At 37.3% G+C, this 14,583-nt stretch overlaps 1 protein-coding gene across 2 annotated transcripts in view; it reads right to left on the minus strand.

The window, feature by feature from the left end:
• Positions 1–450: 450 nt before the first annotated feature.
• The window catches only part of LOC117396777 (multiple epidermal growth factor-like domains protein 9), a 153,098-nt gene continuing 138,965 nt past the window's right edge, over positions 451–14,583 (minus strand). For both annotated transcript variants that reach the window (XM_034908933.2, XM_059005344.1), the window contains 2 exons: positions 13,784–14,041; positions 451–6,895 (listed from right to left, as the gene is read on the minus strand). In XM_034908933.2, the coding sequence (XP_034764824.2) occupies positions 6,429–6,895; positions 13,784–14,041 (725 nt within the window). In that variant the 3' untranslated portion in view covers positions 451–6,428. The remainder of the gene's footprint in view (positions 6,896–13,783; positions 14,042–14,583) is intronic.

Raw genomic sequence — 14,583 nt, forward strand, 5'->3', positions numbered from 1 at the left:
CCAGCTTCAGCTTCATAACTCAACGAAATGAAGGTCTGATTCAGCTTGGGAGTGCCATTTGGGTTTTTTCTGAGATAAAGAGCTGTGTGTTCCCAGGAGGACTCCACTCGATCGAAGTTGCCCTGAGAAAGTGGAACAGCATATCAGTAATACAGAGAACTTGTTGGAGCCCACTCGAAAGCTATCATCCGCTGCCACAGCCAGAGATTTAGCACACTGAGACGTGGATGGCACAGAAAGCTTAGCTAGACTAACCACAGAGCATTAGATGGCCTGATGTATTTTAAAATGTATTCTCTGGTCAAATGTTCTGGATCTTAAACTTAATTTAAATAAATATACTTATATATAAAATTATTCATGATAATGTCCTAGATTCTGTGTGTTTTGGTATTATACTAACATAAATGTATACAAAGGCAAAGATAATAAATAACAAAATGCATTACGGACAAAAAAAAAACTGTTTTATTAAATATATGCAATATTAGTTCACAATATGTACATCATGGTATTCATTTAACTTTTTACATCATTATAAAGGGAGGTAAAACTAGGAAGGGCTGGGATATTATTAGTTATGGTTCCATTTCCAATTGTGAATCCAGCAGCATCTCTCATATTCAGATTCAATGATACTGTAAATCACATCTAGTACCATTTGATTCTTATTTACATATATACATAGGGGCTTTTCCTGAGAATCTATGCTTCCTAGCCATTACTAAGCATTTCCAAAGTGGTTTATTGCATGACATTCCAAAGCATCAATACCAAGTGCAAAACAATCCAGGGTTGTGTATTAACCCATACAAAGGGAAAACTTATTAGTACTAACTCTAAAATATCACGGAACACTCCAAGATGTATTATTAAATGCTTGTGCTTCAATAAGTACAACAGTACTGCCAGTGCTTAATTTGTAAAGGAAGAGGTGCTGGGGCGCAAGCAATGACAATAATACTGTTCTTAAGAGCCGCACATCAAAATCATAACATGTTTATCTGAAAAAGTACTGTACTAGTGTTACAAGTTTACAAATCACGTATTCCACAACATATACAAAGTATTACAATACGAAATACTGCCATGAAATCCAGGATCATTTTTCCAAGCTCGAGCACAGCAGTTTTGCCAGGTCAGACCAGAAAAATACACCCAGTCAACCTTTGAAACAAGCCCAACCCACATCGGATGGCAGACTGCAAGCCTTAAAGTTAAGTTGTCCAACTACTGTAAAATGCTACAACACAACATATATTACAGTAATGCCATATTGAAAGTAAATAGGTTGCTAATTTATTATTGCTAGCTATATATAAACTTTAACTAAATATTGCACCTTTTTCAAACCAATACGAAACTATTTCTTACCTGTAAAGCATGAAAAACTAGAAACCCTGGTTGTCCTCACTATCTTCAGGCCCCGATGCTTCTGCTGCCTCACTGTGGTACATGTTCACTTTGAAATGCTGTAGCATAACAGACTTTCAGTATGCAGGTCAGAGACTCCTTACCCACCATGGTCCTTGTGGTTGGACTTCATTATGTTCATCTGAGGGAACATTTGTTGCACATCAGCATTGCCAGAGGCATGGCCACTAGGGAGACTGTAAACAACACTGTTCAGCACTATTCACCATTAGCATCGGTCAGTCGTAAACCTTTACCCAGGACTCTGATGCATTTTTGTCATCCTTGGTCTTCCACTGCGAGAAGTTGATGGCTTGATAGTGAGCATCCATGATGCCCAAGTCTCTTTAAACTATCCTGAGATGGAGACAGACACAAGATAAGGTTTGGCCTGTGAGAGAATAACTGGTGGACCAAATGCCGACATGGATTTTCACAGACTAATATTTGCTGGAAGCCTTAATTGTACTTGTTTACTTGCTTCTAGATTTGTTTCCTGTGCATTATTAAGGTTTGCCCCTGCCAAAGAAACACTAAAAACGGCGGACGTGCAGGGTGCAATAGCGTTGTTTATCAATGCCATACACTGTGTACAATGCAGGTTCACTTCTTTCTCAAAACCTGATCCAACAAGCTCTCCCCGGTGATCAACAGAACTAACTTCTGTGTGGCAAGCAACGTAACAGGCCAGTTTAAGCTCTGTTTGACGCATGGTTGCACAAGGTTTAGACACAGTAAATCCAGTATCTGTAAGGTGCATGGATGAAAACGGCTGTGCATTTTTCTTGTGTTTGTCTGTGCTGATGTGCACGTATTTCAAATTTACAGTACCTACATGTGACTGGCTGATGTCTCCTACCATTGGTTTAATCCAATCTTTTAGGTTATTCTGTTGCTCCCACTCTTTACAGTACGTTTTGCCGTATTTAACCCACATATTTGGCATATTAGAAACTAAAATAGCCTGATACTTTACAACCAACTACACGACACAAACTCTACTAAGCATTCAATGTGTAGGAGAAATGGCAGTCCCAAGTGGGACGAGAAAGCAGCAATGAGCTTGGGCAAAATAAATCAAATGCAGTGATTTGCTATTCACCAGTCGATCTTACCATATATACAGAAAAGCGCAGGACCAAATGGATATCATCATTGGTTAAATATTATTTCAAAGAAACACAACTGGTATTTACTTACCAGGGGTGATTTCTATTACATTCTAAATGAAACCCAAAAATAAGTGACCATTCTGAAAACAATTCCAAAAACCTCTTATTTTTAATACGCAGATTTGGTAACACTGCTTTCCAGTAAGAAAAAAAAACACCACTTAAAATAGAGTTGTAAAACAATAGAAAACAGACGGTCGCTGTGTGGAAGCGTTGACACTCCACCTCCGCTCCCACGCCACTCAACTGCCAAGTACCAAAAACAAACGTCCCTGGCAGTGGATTGGCTCTGTCTTTAGCGCAAGCAACAATTTGCACAATGGAGAAAACTGGGTTGAGAATTTGAAGAATAAGTTGGTGCATTATATTATGCCTGACTGAAAATATTAAATTCTCAAACAGCATGCATTTGAGAACAAAACATAGTATGAGATTTGTTACTTTCATAAAGGCAGGTACACATTAAGCACTCAGTACTGTGTATCCAACAGTTGGTTCTAACAGTTTTTTTATTCAGTTTTCAGAACTCATACCTAGAAATTTAGTCCAAAGAAAATGCTGCACCTACAAAATCAGAGTATCTATGAATTTTAAATATCAGTCCTAAAATACTATAGATTGGGTTATCTACCAATACTACATCAATGTTCAGTCTGAGGGTTATGGAAACACACTTTCAATAAAGTAATTAATTCAATGAGAAAATATATTATCTGCTTAGTCTATCAAATCTTCTCTTTCCTTTCTGTGAAATAGTAATTTTCAAACGCCAACGCCAAGAGTATGTTGTGGAACTAATGTCAAAGGTCTCCCATATCTGGTATGTATGATACAATGTATACCTTTAACATGGTTTTAGATATTGTGGTACCAGTAAGTAACACACAGGACAGGACATGCTGACATAACCACTTTTTTTTTACAGTACTGTAATCCTTTCATTACTAGAATGACTGGTTGATGATTAACTCAGTTACAATAATGTTATGTTTCTTGTAAAACAACTGCTAATCAGGTCATGTTATAACGGTGATATTTCTGAAAATTGACATGGAGCACCACCACAGTCATAATGAAACATACTCTCAGTGTAACATATGATTTGTTAACGAGATACATTCCCACACGTAACCTTCGCTCTGTGAATTCGGGTCTGTTAAGGATTCCAAAGGCTAAGCTTCGTTCTATGGATGACGGGGCTTGTTGCTGTTATGCGCCTGGACTTTGGAATAATCTTCCGTAGGTGATCAAGGACGCTAATACTGCTGAAGCGTTTAAAAAACAACTAAAAATGCATCTCTATGTCCAGGCATTTCATCATGGTTAGGTTTATGTCATTGTGCAATGTTTTATTTTATAATCTGTGCTATTTTTAACTACATGCTTGTGCATCTGTTGTATTTAGTTTTGTTGTTTTTAGTGTTATTGTTCTAAATTGTTCAGTGCTTTCAGATGACTGCATTTAGGCGCTATACAAAATAAAGATTATTATTATTATTATTATTATTATTATTATTATTATTATTATTATTATTATTATTATTATTATTATTATTATTATTATATGTGTTTTTCTCTTTTATGTTTTAGATCTTAAATTATGCAAAGTATTGTAGAACAACTAGTGCTGTGCCGGCTTCCAGGTTAAATTAAACCCTAGTGGAACTAAATTATATCCATAAATACATTTATTTTTAAAATGTCCTAATGCTTTATCAAAAAAGGGGGATAAATGAAGCACGCTCAATGTAACTGTCTGACACAGACGGATACAATGTACCTCTATGCTAATTTGTTGGGTTTCAATACAGCTTTTTGTTTGCTTCTCAGGGAGCATGTTTGTTATTCATAAACAATCTGTGTTGTATGGTCAAAATATACATTTTTATTGAGGTATACTGTAGATCAACGCCAATGGAGGGCCCACCAACACTTAATGAAGCTGTCCATTTATGTAATGTTTTTTTCATTTTACAATAAAGTGCACCTCAGTTAATGCATTTGAAATGTATTGCAACAGATGGGTATGTTTGACTAGTATTTATTCAATACATTCAGTCCTCTCTCCTAGCGAGGGAGGGCTGGAAATTCAAGCATATTGTGATTTAAAACCTTGATTCTGTAAAAATGAACATAAGCATTTCGAACAAGAGGAGGGCATTTGGCTCATCAGTGAGTGTCCGTTTCCTAGCAGCTGGATTCTCTCAAAAGTTGTTGATGTCTTAAGGGCCAATTTTCCAAACATGCTCTGAGTTTTATAAAAACATCTGTAGCTCCCTCAGTTAAATACATTTGTAATCACTCCAAGGAGGCTGTGTGGTCCAGTGGTTAAAGAAAAGGGTTTGTAATCAGGAGGTCCCCGGTTCAAATCCCACCTCAGCCACTGACTCATTGTGTGACCCTGAGCAAGTCACTTAACCTCCTTGTGCTCCGTCTTTCGGGTGAGATGTAATTGTAAGTGACTCTGCAGCTGATGCATAGTTCACACACCCTAGTCTCTGTAAGTCGCCTTGGATAAACTAATAATAATAATAAAGGAATACAGTCATAAGGGGGTCTGGTGAAGAGTAGACGATGTCATGTTTCCAATAGAAGCTCTCTACACTATAATGCTAAAAAGGAAGATTGTACTACACCGTGTTTTATAGGGCCTTTCCACCTTAAACACTTGGTATCATACAAGTTACACATGCAGTTTACCTCTCTGGGAATAGATCAAACAGTTAACAGGCTTCAGTTCTGTTAAAGGTTTTATCTGCTAAGACAGCAAGCAACAAACAAATGTTCCCAAGCAAAGTAATAGATTAAGAAGCTTGGGAAAACTCTGATTTGGGGAAAATATTCTAGATTATGTACACAGTCTGTGCATATGTTATCAGAAACAGTAGCATAAACATATTTCAGATTCTGGATATGAATCCAAGTCTCTTGCTCTCTGTGCAACTTCTATCACACTGAGCTACCCAGCTGACTGCAGTTCATCCCTCCTTCATGACATTTAGTATGTAGATCAACAGAAGGATACAGAACACCATATAATAATGGTCCCAGCCCTTAGCAATACTGCCCTCTTCTGTACACTCTTATGAACAGACACATTATGCCTTTCTTAAAACACAAAAGCAATGACATGGTAGAGACAGTCCCAATATGCAGTACACGCTGTATCAGTTGTATGTCATTGATTTGTTTTTCTGAAACTCTTTATTGCCATTGCCCTTATTGTAGGTTCATACAGGTTCCCCATTAATTAAATAATATCCATTAGTCATTTTTTAATTTTTGTATAACATCTTTGTGCAGTGCTTGGTTTTTATACCAGCAGCTGTCTGTGGTCAACATCTGCACAGAAAGTATTTTTTTAAGCAGTTATCCACCAAGTTTTTTTTTTTTTTTTTTTTTTACTTGCAAACGCAAGGCTGCTTTGACAGTTGTCTGACCAACTGCATCTCTGCTTTATGCGTTCCCTTGGAAAACAAGGGTTCCAATATTGCCTGGGCAATTTTATAGTGAATTCAGTCACTTATTTTTGAGGGCCACTGGTTGTAATATTTTGTGGTGATGCACAGGAGACCTGATCTTCTGTGTTATATCCAGTTTTATGAAGGTGAGGTAAATCCCACTTTTTGCACCACAGTTTCCAAGTACCTTCCCGTTCAGTGCTACTAGAGAACATGTCTCTGTGTCAATCCATTTTAGGGAGTTCTTCCTAACATGTCAGCTCCCCTGTCGTCTTCACGAAACATATTTCATCCCTTACACAAGATGTCCAGTCCTGGTTATAATCGAACATTAAAAAAAACAATGCTGGTCTATTTTCATAAAGTCTTTTTTGAATGGGGTTTAAGCATTATACATGTTTATAGGAGTACTCAAGGATAGTTGACCATTTGGTGCCACTTCATTCCCTTCGTCCTCTAGCAAACCTGATACATCTGCATTGGGGATGCTGTCGTGGTAGCTGCTGAAGCTGATGTTGTCCTCTTTGAGCTCGATGGTCCAGAAGGGGGCGTTAAGTTTGCGGTTCTGGTATTCGCGGTACATGTAGACGCCCCCCACAAAGCCCATGAGCACTACCACCAGCACAATGATGACCGCCAGGATGATGATGTTGAACTGGGTCCAGGACACCTCACTGACAGTGGCGGTTGTGGTGATGTTCTCACTGGCACTGGGCAGAGTGGGCAGGACGGCATGGGTGGTGGGGGTGGTCAGCAGCGTGGTGAGGTTGGTAGTCGTCACGGTCGACATGGTGGTGGTTGACAGTGTTGTGGTGGTTTGTGTTGTCGGAGGAACAGTGGTTGGAATTACTAGAAGAGAAAATACAAAATAATGTCATTTCCTGTTTTATAGTGTGTCTTATTTTTTATTCCAGTCAATTAGGCCCAACACAAACTAGGTAATTTTCTTTTAGTACAAAACCCCCAAAATAATAATTTTACAAAAGGAGTAAATTATATATTTACTCCTATTGTTTTTACATATTATTTTGCTCTTTTGATCATTTTTTTTTTTACCCCTGTAAAGTTGTATTCATTTTTTTTACTCAATTCAATGTCGCCTCATCACTACAACTCACTTACCAATCAAAGGGACTAAACTGGCAATCTTGGTCATAACAACAGATGGTTGAGGACCAATGCTGAAGCTCGTCTATCAAGAAACCATGAACACATGGCAACACTACTACTCCACCTTACACTGCTCTTCCTGAATGGAGAGCTGGTTTATTCCAGTACTAGTGGCACACTGTTGCTTTGTCCAGAGGTAAATGCTTCCCAATTCCAGGATCATCTACCCATGAATCTAAATCATAACCTTAAATATATAATATAATAGGATGGTTTGTACAGTGCAATGTTCTAGATGGAATGATCCATAACCATGTAGTCATTTTAACTAGTAAATCAATAGATTGATACAACCAGACTCCACTACAAATACCTTACAAATTACTTACTGTATTTTTTTTAAACGTTACTGTGTATGTGAACTGAACAGATTAGTAATAGAAACAAGGACATTTACTTTCTCTTGTCTTTAAAATTTGACAGTATGTCATTGGCAAAACTTACAAGAAAGTCAAGTAGACAAACATTACGGCTAGTGCCTTCTTCAGTATGTCATTGAAACATAAGCCTTTAAGTATACATTGTTTTCAAAGAGAAAATAACATTTCATTCAATGAGAATTGGGTGGAATGGTGGAATAATTAACTGCATAATTCAAATAAAATATGATTTCCTTTTGTCCTACACACTTAGTAAAAGTGCCATTCTTTTTAAATACACAAGAATATACGTTTTCCAGTGTTAATGATTTTGTCAGTAACTCCCTTTTCAGTAACTCCCTGTGGGGCTTGATCAGTTAAGATTACCATCTGCAATTTGTAGATTTTGTCTTGTACAATTTGCTCCGAACAGCTGCAGGGAGAACAATGCGAGCAACAACTGCCTATTTGAATCTAAACACATTGGAAATGTGAAAAACACCAAGTTATCAAAAGTGTAAAACCAGCTGGGGCCAGGATTGCTCCAATTGTTTCTTCTAACTTGTATAAAAAAAAAAAACGCAAGCTAAGTTAGAATAAACAACTGGGGCAGCCTTGGCCAGCACCAAGCAAACAGGCACAACTGTAAAAGCGGTGGGGGTCAAGGTTGCCCCAATTGTTTCTTCTAACTTGGCACCCATCAGTTTTACAGTTTTGCCTGTTTGCTTTGTGCTGGGCAAGGCTGTCGCAATGGTTTCGTGAAACTTGGCTTGTGTTTTTGATATCTCCACTTTAAATGGTTGGGCACTTTTGATAACTTGGTGTTTTTTCACATATCCGATGTGTTTTTGTTTCAGATATCACTTCTTTTTTCACTTAATGGATAATAACACACACTCTCACACTCTCTCACACACACACACACACATATTACGGGAATAGCAAAATTGTTCAACCTATATTGAGGCAATGTATTGCCGTTTGGATAGGGTAAGATGTAAATAGTAGCCTAGTCTGTTGAAAAGGTTAAGATGTGAATCTGTATAGTGTAGCAGTTATGTAGTTGGAGTGAAAGTATGACTAGTTAATGTTCAAATCCTGCCTATATATATATATATATATATATATATATATATATATATATATATATATATATATATATATATATATATATATATATATACATATATATAAATATATATATATATATATATACATATATATATATATATATATATATATATATATATATATATATATATATATATATATATGCACATTATATATATATATGCACATTAAAGTTATGTGTCCAAAAGTATGTCTGTTCAATGAATGTGCCATTCATATCAACTACATTTTTTGTCACATTAAAAATGTGTTTGTTACACATAAATAAAATACTAAAAAAAAAATTAAGTTTGCAATATAAACCCTGTGTGGGAATTGAACCCAAGACATGCTTCCAATGCAGCTTGTAATGAAGACGCCCTCGCTTTCACTGAACCCAAGACATGCTTCCAATGCAGCTTGCAATGCAGGCACCCTCGCTTTCATTGAACCCAAGACATGCTTCCAATGCAGCTTGCAATGCAGGCGCCCTCGCTTTCATTGAACCCAAGACATGCTTCCAATGCAGCTTGCAATGCAGACACCCTCGCTTTCATTGAACCCAAGACATGCTTCCAATGCAGCTTGTAATGCAGACGCCCTCGCTTTCATTGAACCCAAGACATGCTTCCAATGCAGCTTGCAATGCAGACGCCCTCGCTTTCACGCCACAGAGTTTGTCCTTCCATTTTACAACATTTGAAAGTAGTATAACAGTAAAGTTACAGGTTTTAACAAGTAACGAGACAAACAAGATTTTGTAAATAGTGATTATGTATTATACTGATTGTATTGAAAGCTTTCATCTGATTTTGCAAACTATCATAATGAGCTTGATCCGTTCATTTAGTATATTGTAACATATTGTTTCATGTTTAGGAAGTAGTACTCAGGGAGATGGTGCTGAATTCTGAAAATGTTTTTTTTTTTATTTGAAACTACAGAGAATTCCTGTCAGGGGCCGGAATTCACAGCACCAAAATAATAACCCTACATTTTAGTCTTGGCACTTTCACTGCATATTCTCTCCGGTCACAGCTCACACGCTCGCTGAGTCGCACCCGTAGTTTCTCATTCAAGTTCAGCGCTGGACTGTCTCCAGTCCCCAGGCTCATGCAACCTCTTATATAACCTCCCGTCATTTCCCGCCGCTGTCCGGCTCAACCAGTCACACCCATGCTCTGTAACCTCCAAAAAACAGCAAAACACATTCTCCCCACTCATTCACTCACTCACTCACTCCCCCTTCCCATGCTAAGTGACAACGTGACCTGTTCCCCTTAAAATACATGTAACTTAAAAGACAGACGAGACAAACTGAACAGACAACAAGTCCTGCAACAAAGCAATTGTCTGGGTCGTTACAATATATTTTTAAATTTGAAAGTAAAAATATATGAAAGCATGACGACCATTATGTACAAATATCTTCACAAATATACAATTGAACAAGATCTATTGAGTATTTATTTTCGTTTCATACAGTATTATATGGCAGTGTTTATATCTGATAGTGCAAAAATAAATACATAAATATCCAGATAGATAAAGAAAGAAATAAATGTCTATGTATTGATTTATGTTTTCATTTATTTTAATATTTATTTATTTTTACTATATATTATCAAATATATAGGCTATCCTTCAGCATAGCTAATTCTCAGAAATTAGCATTCCTTTTTGTCCAGTGGGGACCACAAATGGTGTCACTCTCATCAACCAGTATCGAGAGGAAACCGTACTTCCTTACGCCAATCACTGTGTGACCCTAAGCTTTTGGGTAAGACGTTGTTGCAAGTGATTCTGCAGCTGATGCATAGTTCACACAGTCTCTGTAAGTCGCCTTGGATAAAAGCGTCCGCTAAATAAACAAATAATAATAATAAAATAAAAAACTACTTTTTTCAAAGATAAAGATCAGAATCATGAGATGACTCAAAAAAATCTCCAAAAAAATCTCAAAAATATAAGTCCCACGAATTCTCAGTTGGTTGACTTCATCTTTCAAAATACTCCTTGTTTTCTCAACTAATCATGTAGCTGAAGGTTATAGTTTCAAATCCCACGCATGCTAGACCTTTTTTATATTTATATTATAAAATGTTCAATTTTAAAACAGAAATAAATATTTTTAATATAAATGACATAGACATCACAATAAGTGCCTTTCCTAGTATATTTCCATGTTGACAAAACAAGTTCATTGTTTTTAAACTCAGATATCATGTAATATACACATGCGTGGATGAAACTACCTGGGGTATTCAAAATGTTTTATTTTATTTTAGCACGATTAGTCCATTTTAAAATATCAATAAATCGTTTAATATAAATGATACAGACGTCAAAATAAATGTGTTCCCTAGCATATTTCCATGTTGACAAATCAAGTTAATTGTCATTAAACTCGGACGTCTGTAATATACATATGTGTGGACAAAAGTGCCTGGGGTCTGCAAAAATCTGCCAAAAAAGGAAATTTTTACCTTACTTCGGCGACTTATTTCTCTACTGTATGACAGGTATTGACTTATTTTTCTATATTTCACCTACGAGTGTTGGGAACTACAAATTAAAAGTGAAATGGTGCTTTTGGCTGAAAACACGTAAACTACCCTTGCTGTACAGAGAGTCTGGCAGTTCTCGCTGATAACTTATCATTCCACTCAATTGCATTTATTCTTATTGTGAATAAAAACCATTTACAATTTTCCTTTCTCGATCCAAATTTCACGCAAAATAATTTTCAAATTATTTATTTATACACCTTTAATTAGGACACCTCAATTCTTGTATCGGCTTTTAAAACATCCCTAAAGGCATAATGTTATAAATGATGTACAGATGTGCTCAAATTTGTTGGTACCCCTCCACAAAAAACGAAGAATGCACAATTTTCTCTGAAATAACTTGAAACTGACAAAAGTAATTGGCATCCGCCATTGTTTATTCCATATTTAAAAGAAATCAGACTTTGCTTTTGATTTTTTATTCAACATAGTATTGTAAATAAGAAAACAAATGAAAATAGCATGGACAAAAATGATGGGACCGCTAACCTAATATTTTGTTGCACAACCTTTAGAGGCAATCACTGCAATCAAACGTTTTCTGTAGCTCTCAATGAGACTTCTGCACCTGTTAACAGGTAGTTTGGCCCACTCTTCCTGAGCAAACTGCTCCAGCTGTCTCAGGTTTGATGGGTGCCTTCTCCAGACTGCAAGTTTCAGCTCTTTCCATAGATGTTTGATAGGATTCAGATCAGGACTCATAGAAGGCCACTTCAGAATAGTCCAATGTTTTGTTCTTATCCATTCTTGGGTGCTTTTAGCTGTGTGTTTTGGGTCATTATCCTTTTGGAGGACCCATGACCTGCGACTGAGACACAGCTTTCTGACACTGGGCAGTACGTTTCGCTCCAGAATGCCTTGATAGTCTTGAGATTTCATTGTGCCCTGCACAGATTCAAGGCACCCTGTGCCAGGCGCAGCAAAGCAGCCCCAAAACATAACCGAGCCTCCTCCATGTTTCACTGTAGGTATGGTGTTCTTTTCTTTGAAAGCTTCATTTTTCCGTCTGTGAACAAAGAGCTGATGTGACTTGCCAAAAAGCTCTGATTACAAGATTGGAGACATGTGTGATACTAATTAAAGAAACTAATTAGTTTGAAATATCACTATAATCCAATTATTTATTATCTTTTCTAAGGGGTACCAACAAATGTGTCCAGGCCATTTTAGAATATCTTTGTAGAATAAGCAATAATTCATCTCTTTTCACAGCTTCTTTGCTTTATTCTATGACATACCAAAGGCATGCAAGTATACATGATAAAATAGCTTTTAATTTCATCACTTTTCAGGAGGAATGAAGCATTATTTCAATGAGCTGTAAGGGTACCAACAAATTTGAGCACGTCTGTATACGTGGAAAGGGAGGTGTAATACAACAGATTGTGTCCTGCTCAAGTGTTATGGGTGGGAACCATTATTGCTGCAACTGTGATCATCAGAATTGTTCCCTTGTCCTATTATTTCTGTTCTGCTGTATATAATAGACTGCAGTATTGTTCCCACTGTAGTGTTCACTTAAATTACATTTTCCTTAGTATACTATGAACTGGGCATCAGTTATTTATCAAGCAGAATGAAGGAACAGGTGAAACAGATCCCCATTACAAACTGTTCAACTCACCGACCACATGATCTTAAATGTACCACTGCCTAGACTGACCAGACCTAGTGGTCTGGTCAGTCTAGTTTTGCCTGGGCCAATCTAGTTTTCGTCAAGGGCTTCTGGGCGAATCCCAAAGTTACCACTTTTTTCGGCACTCTCTGCGGCCAATTGGGCAAATATAGATTGGCCCAAAACTTGAAAAAGATGACTGGGTGAAACCCGTTTTTTCAACAGGTTTTCACTGAATTTCGGGACTAGCCCAAGCGAGTCTAGTTTTGTCCAACTCTTCAAAATCGATGCTGGGTGAATCTGGTTTGCCCATGCCATTCATTTGGGCCAGTGTAGTTTCGTCCAAAGCTTCAACATCGATGCTGGGCCAATCTAGTTTTGCCTATACTAATTATTTGGGCGAGTCTAGTTTTGTTTTTCTACACTCTCCCCTACCAGCTTCCAATTGCATGCCGGAGTACCTGCCTCGCCTCCACTTCTGACAACAATGTAGCAATGGTTTGCTGGGTTTCCAGCACCAACAAATACACGACCCCAACTAGAAATACAACCTGGTTCAATATTTTCTTATAGGGTTCAGTCCCAAACCGTGCAACCCCTGCATGCCTTTACCTGCCAGGTTAAAGGCCCTCCAATTGTAAGAACTTGAATAAACAAGATACCATGAATGTCCTCTGCCAAGGACACACGCAACGCTATAATCACTTTCTGTACATAAATCGGTTTCATGTTTTCCTTTAACTCTTAAATGAAGCGACATTTTCAGCAAAACTCAACAACGGAACATAAATAATTCAGTTACACCCATTATGGTTCTTTATCCAAACAAAATACATACTATTATTAGGAGAATACAAGGATAACACTATTATTATCCTTGTTGAATATTTCAACAGAAAACAACCACCCTTACAGAGTTCACTGCAGTCCTCTCCGACGTATCCCTCCGCGCATTTCTCACAGTGCTTGCCAGCAGTGTTATTGAAACAGTTCAGGCACTGGCCTGTGTCAGGGTCGCAGACGCGTGGTGATGTCCTGGGGTCCACATTCCCATTGCACTCACACGGCATGCAGATGCTGTCGGAGCTGTAATACCCATCCTTGCACTTGTCACAGTGAGGTCCTCTGTACTGAAGCTGGCACTGGTCGCATACAGGCTGTCCATTGGTGTCTGTAACAGAAGTAACCGGCACAAGTCATTAGACTACACAGTTTATTACTCAAACCCGAACTAACATTGTTATATCCTCATTAACCTTTATACAAAATGTATTCAGAACTTAATAGCAATGACAACTTTTAGTATATTACACAAGTGTTTTTGCCACTAATATACAGCAAAATATATATTTTTTCATACAGAAAATGAAACATGGGGTATGTATCTCTGCAATAGAAAAACCAGTTAGTATCTAAATAAAATGTTGTGAAACTTTGAAAAGAAAATGTACAAAATGAGAGGAGCCAATTCTGCCCACCTACGCTGGTCCAGTTCTTAATAGGTTATTGATCTCAAAACTTTATCAATGTGGATCTTAAGTGATTCATCCCCTCACCACTCTATGTGAAGAAGTGTCTCCTTCCCTCTGTCCTAAGTCTACATCTACTTAATTTAACTGTGTCCTCTGGATAAGAACATAAGAAAAAAAATACCCTCTTACATACAGGCTAGATATAGATATAGATATAGATCTATCTATCTATCTATCTATC

This window comes from Acipenser ruthenus, chromosome 31 (genome assembly GCF_902713425.1).
Source record: "Acipenser ruthenus chromosome 31, fAciRut3.2 maternal haplotype, whole genome shotgun sequence".
NCBI classification, from domain to species: domain Eukaryota; kingdom Metazoa; phylum Chordata; class Actinopteri; order Acipenseriformes; family Acipenseridae; genus Acipenser; species Acipenser ruthenus.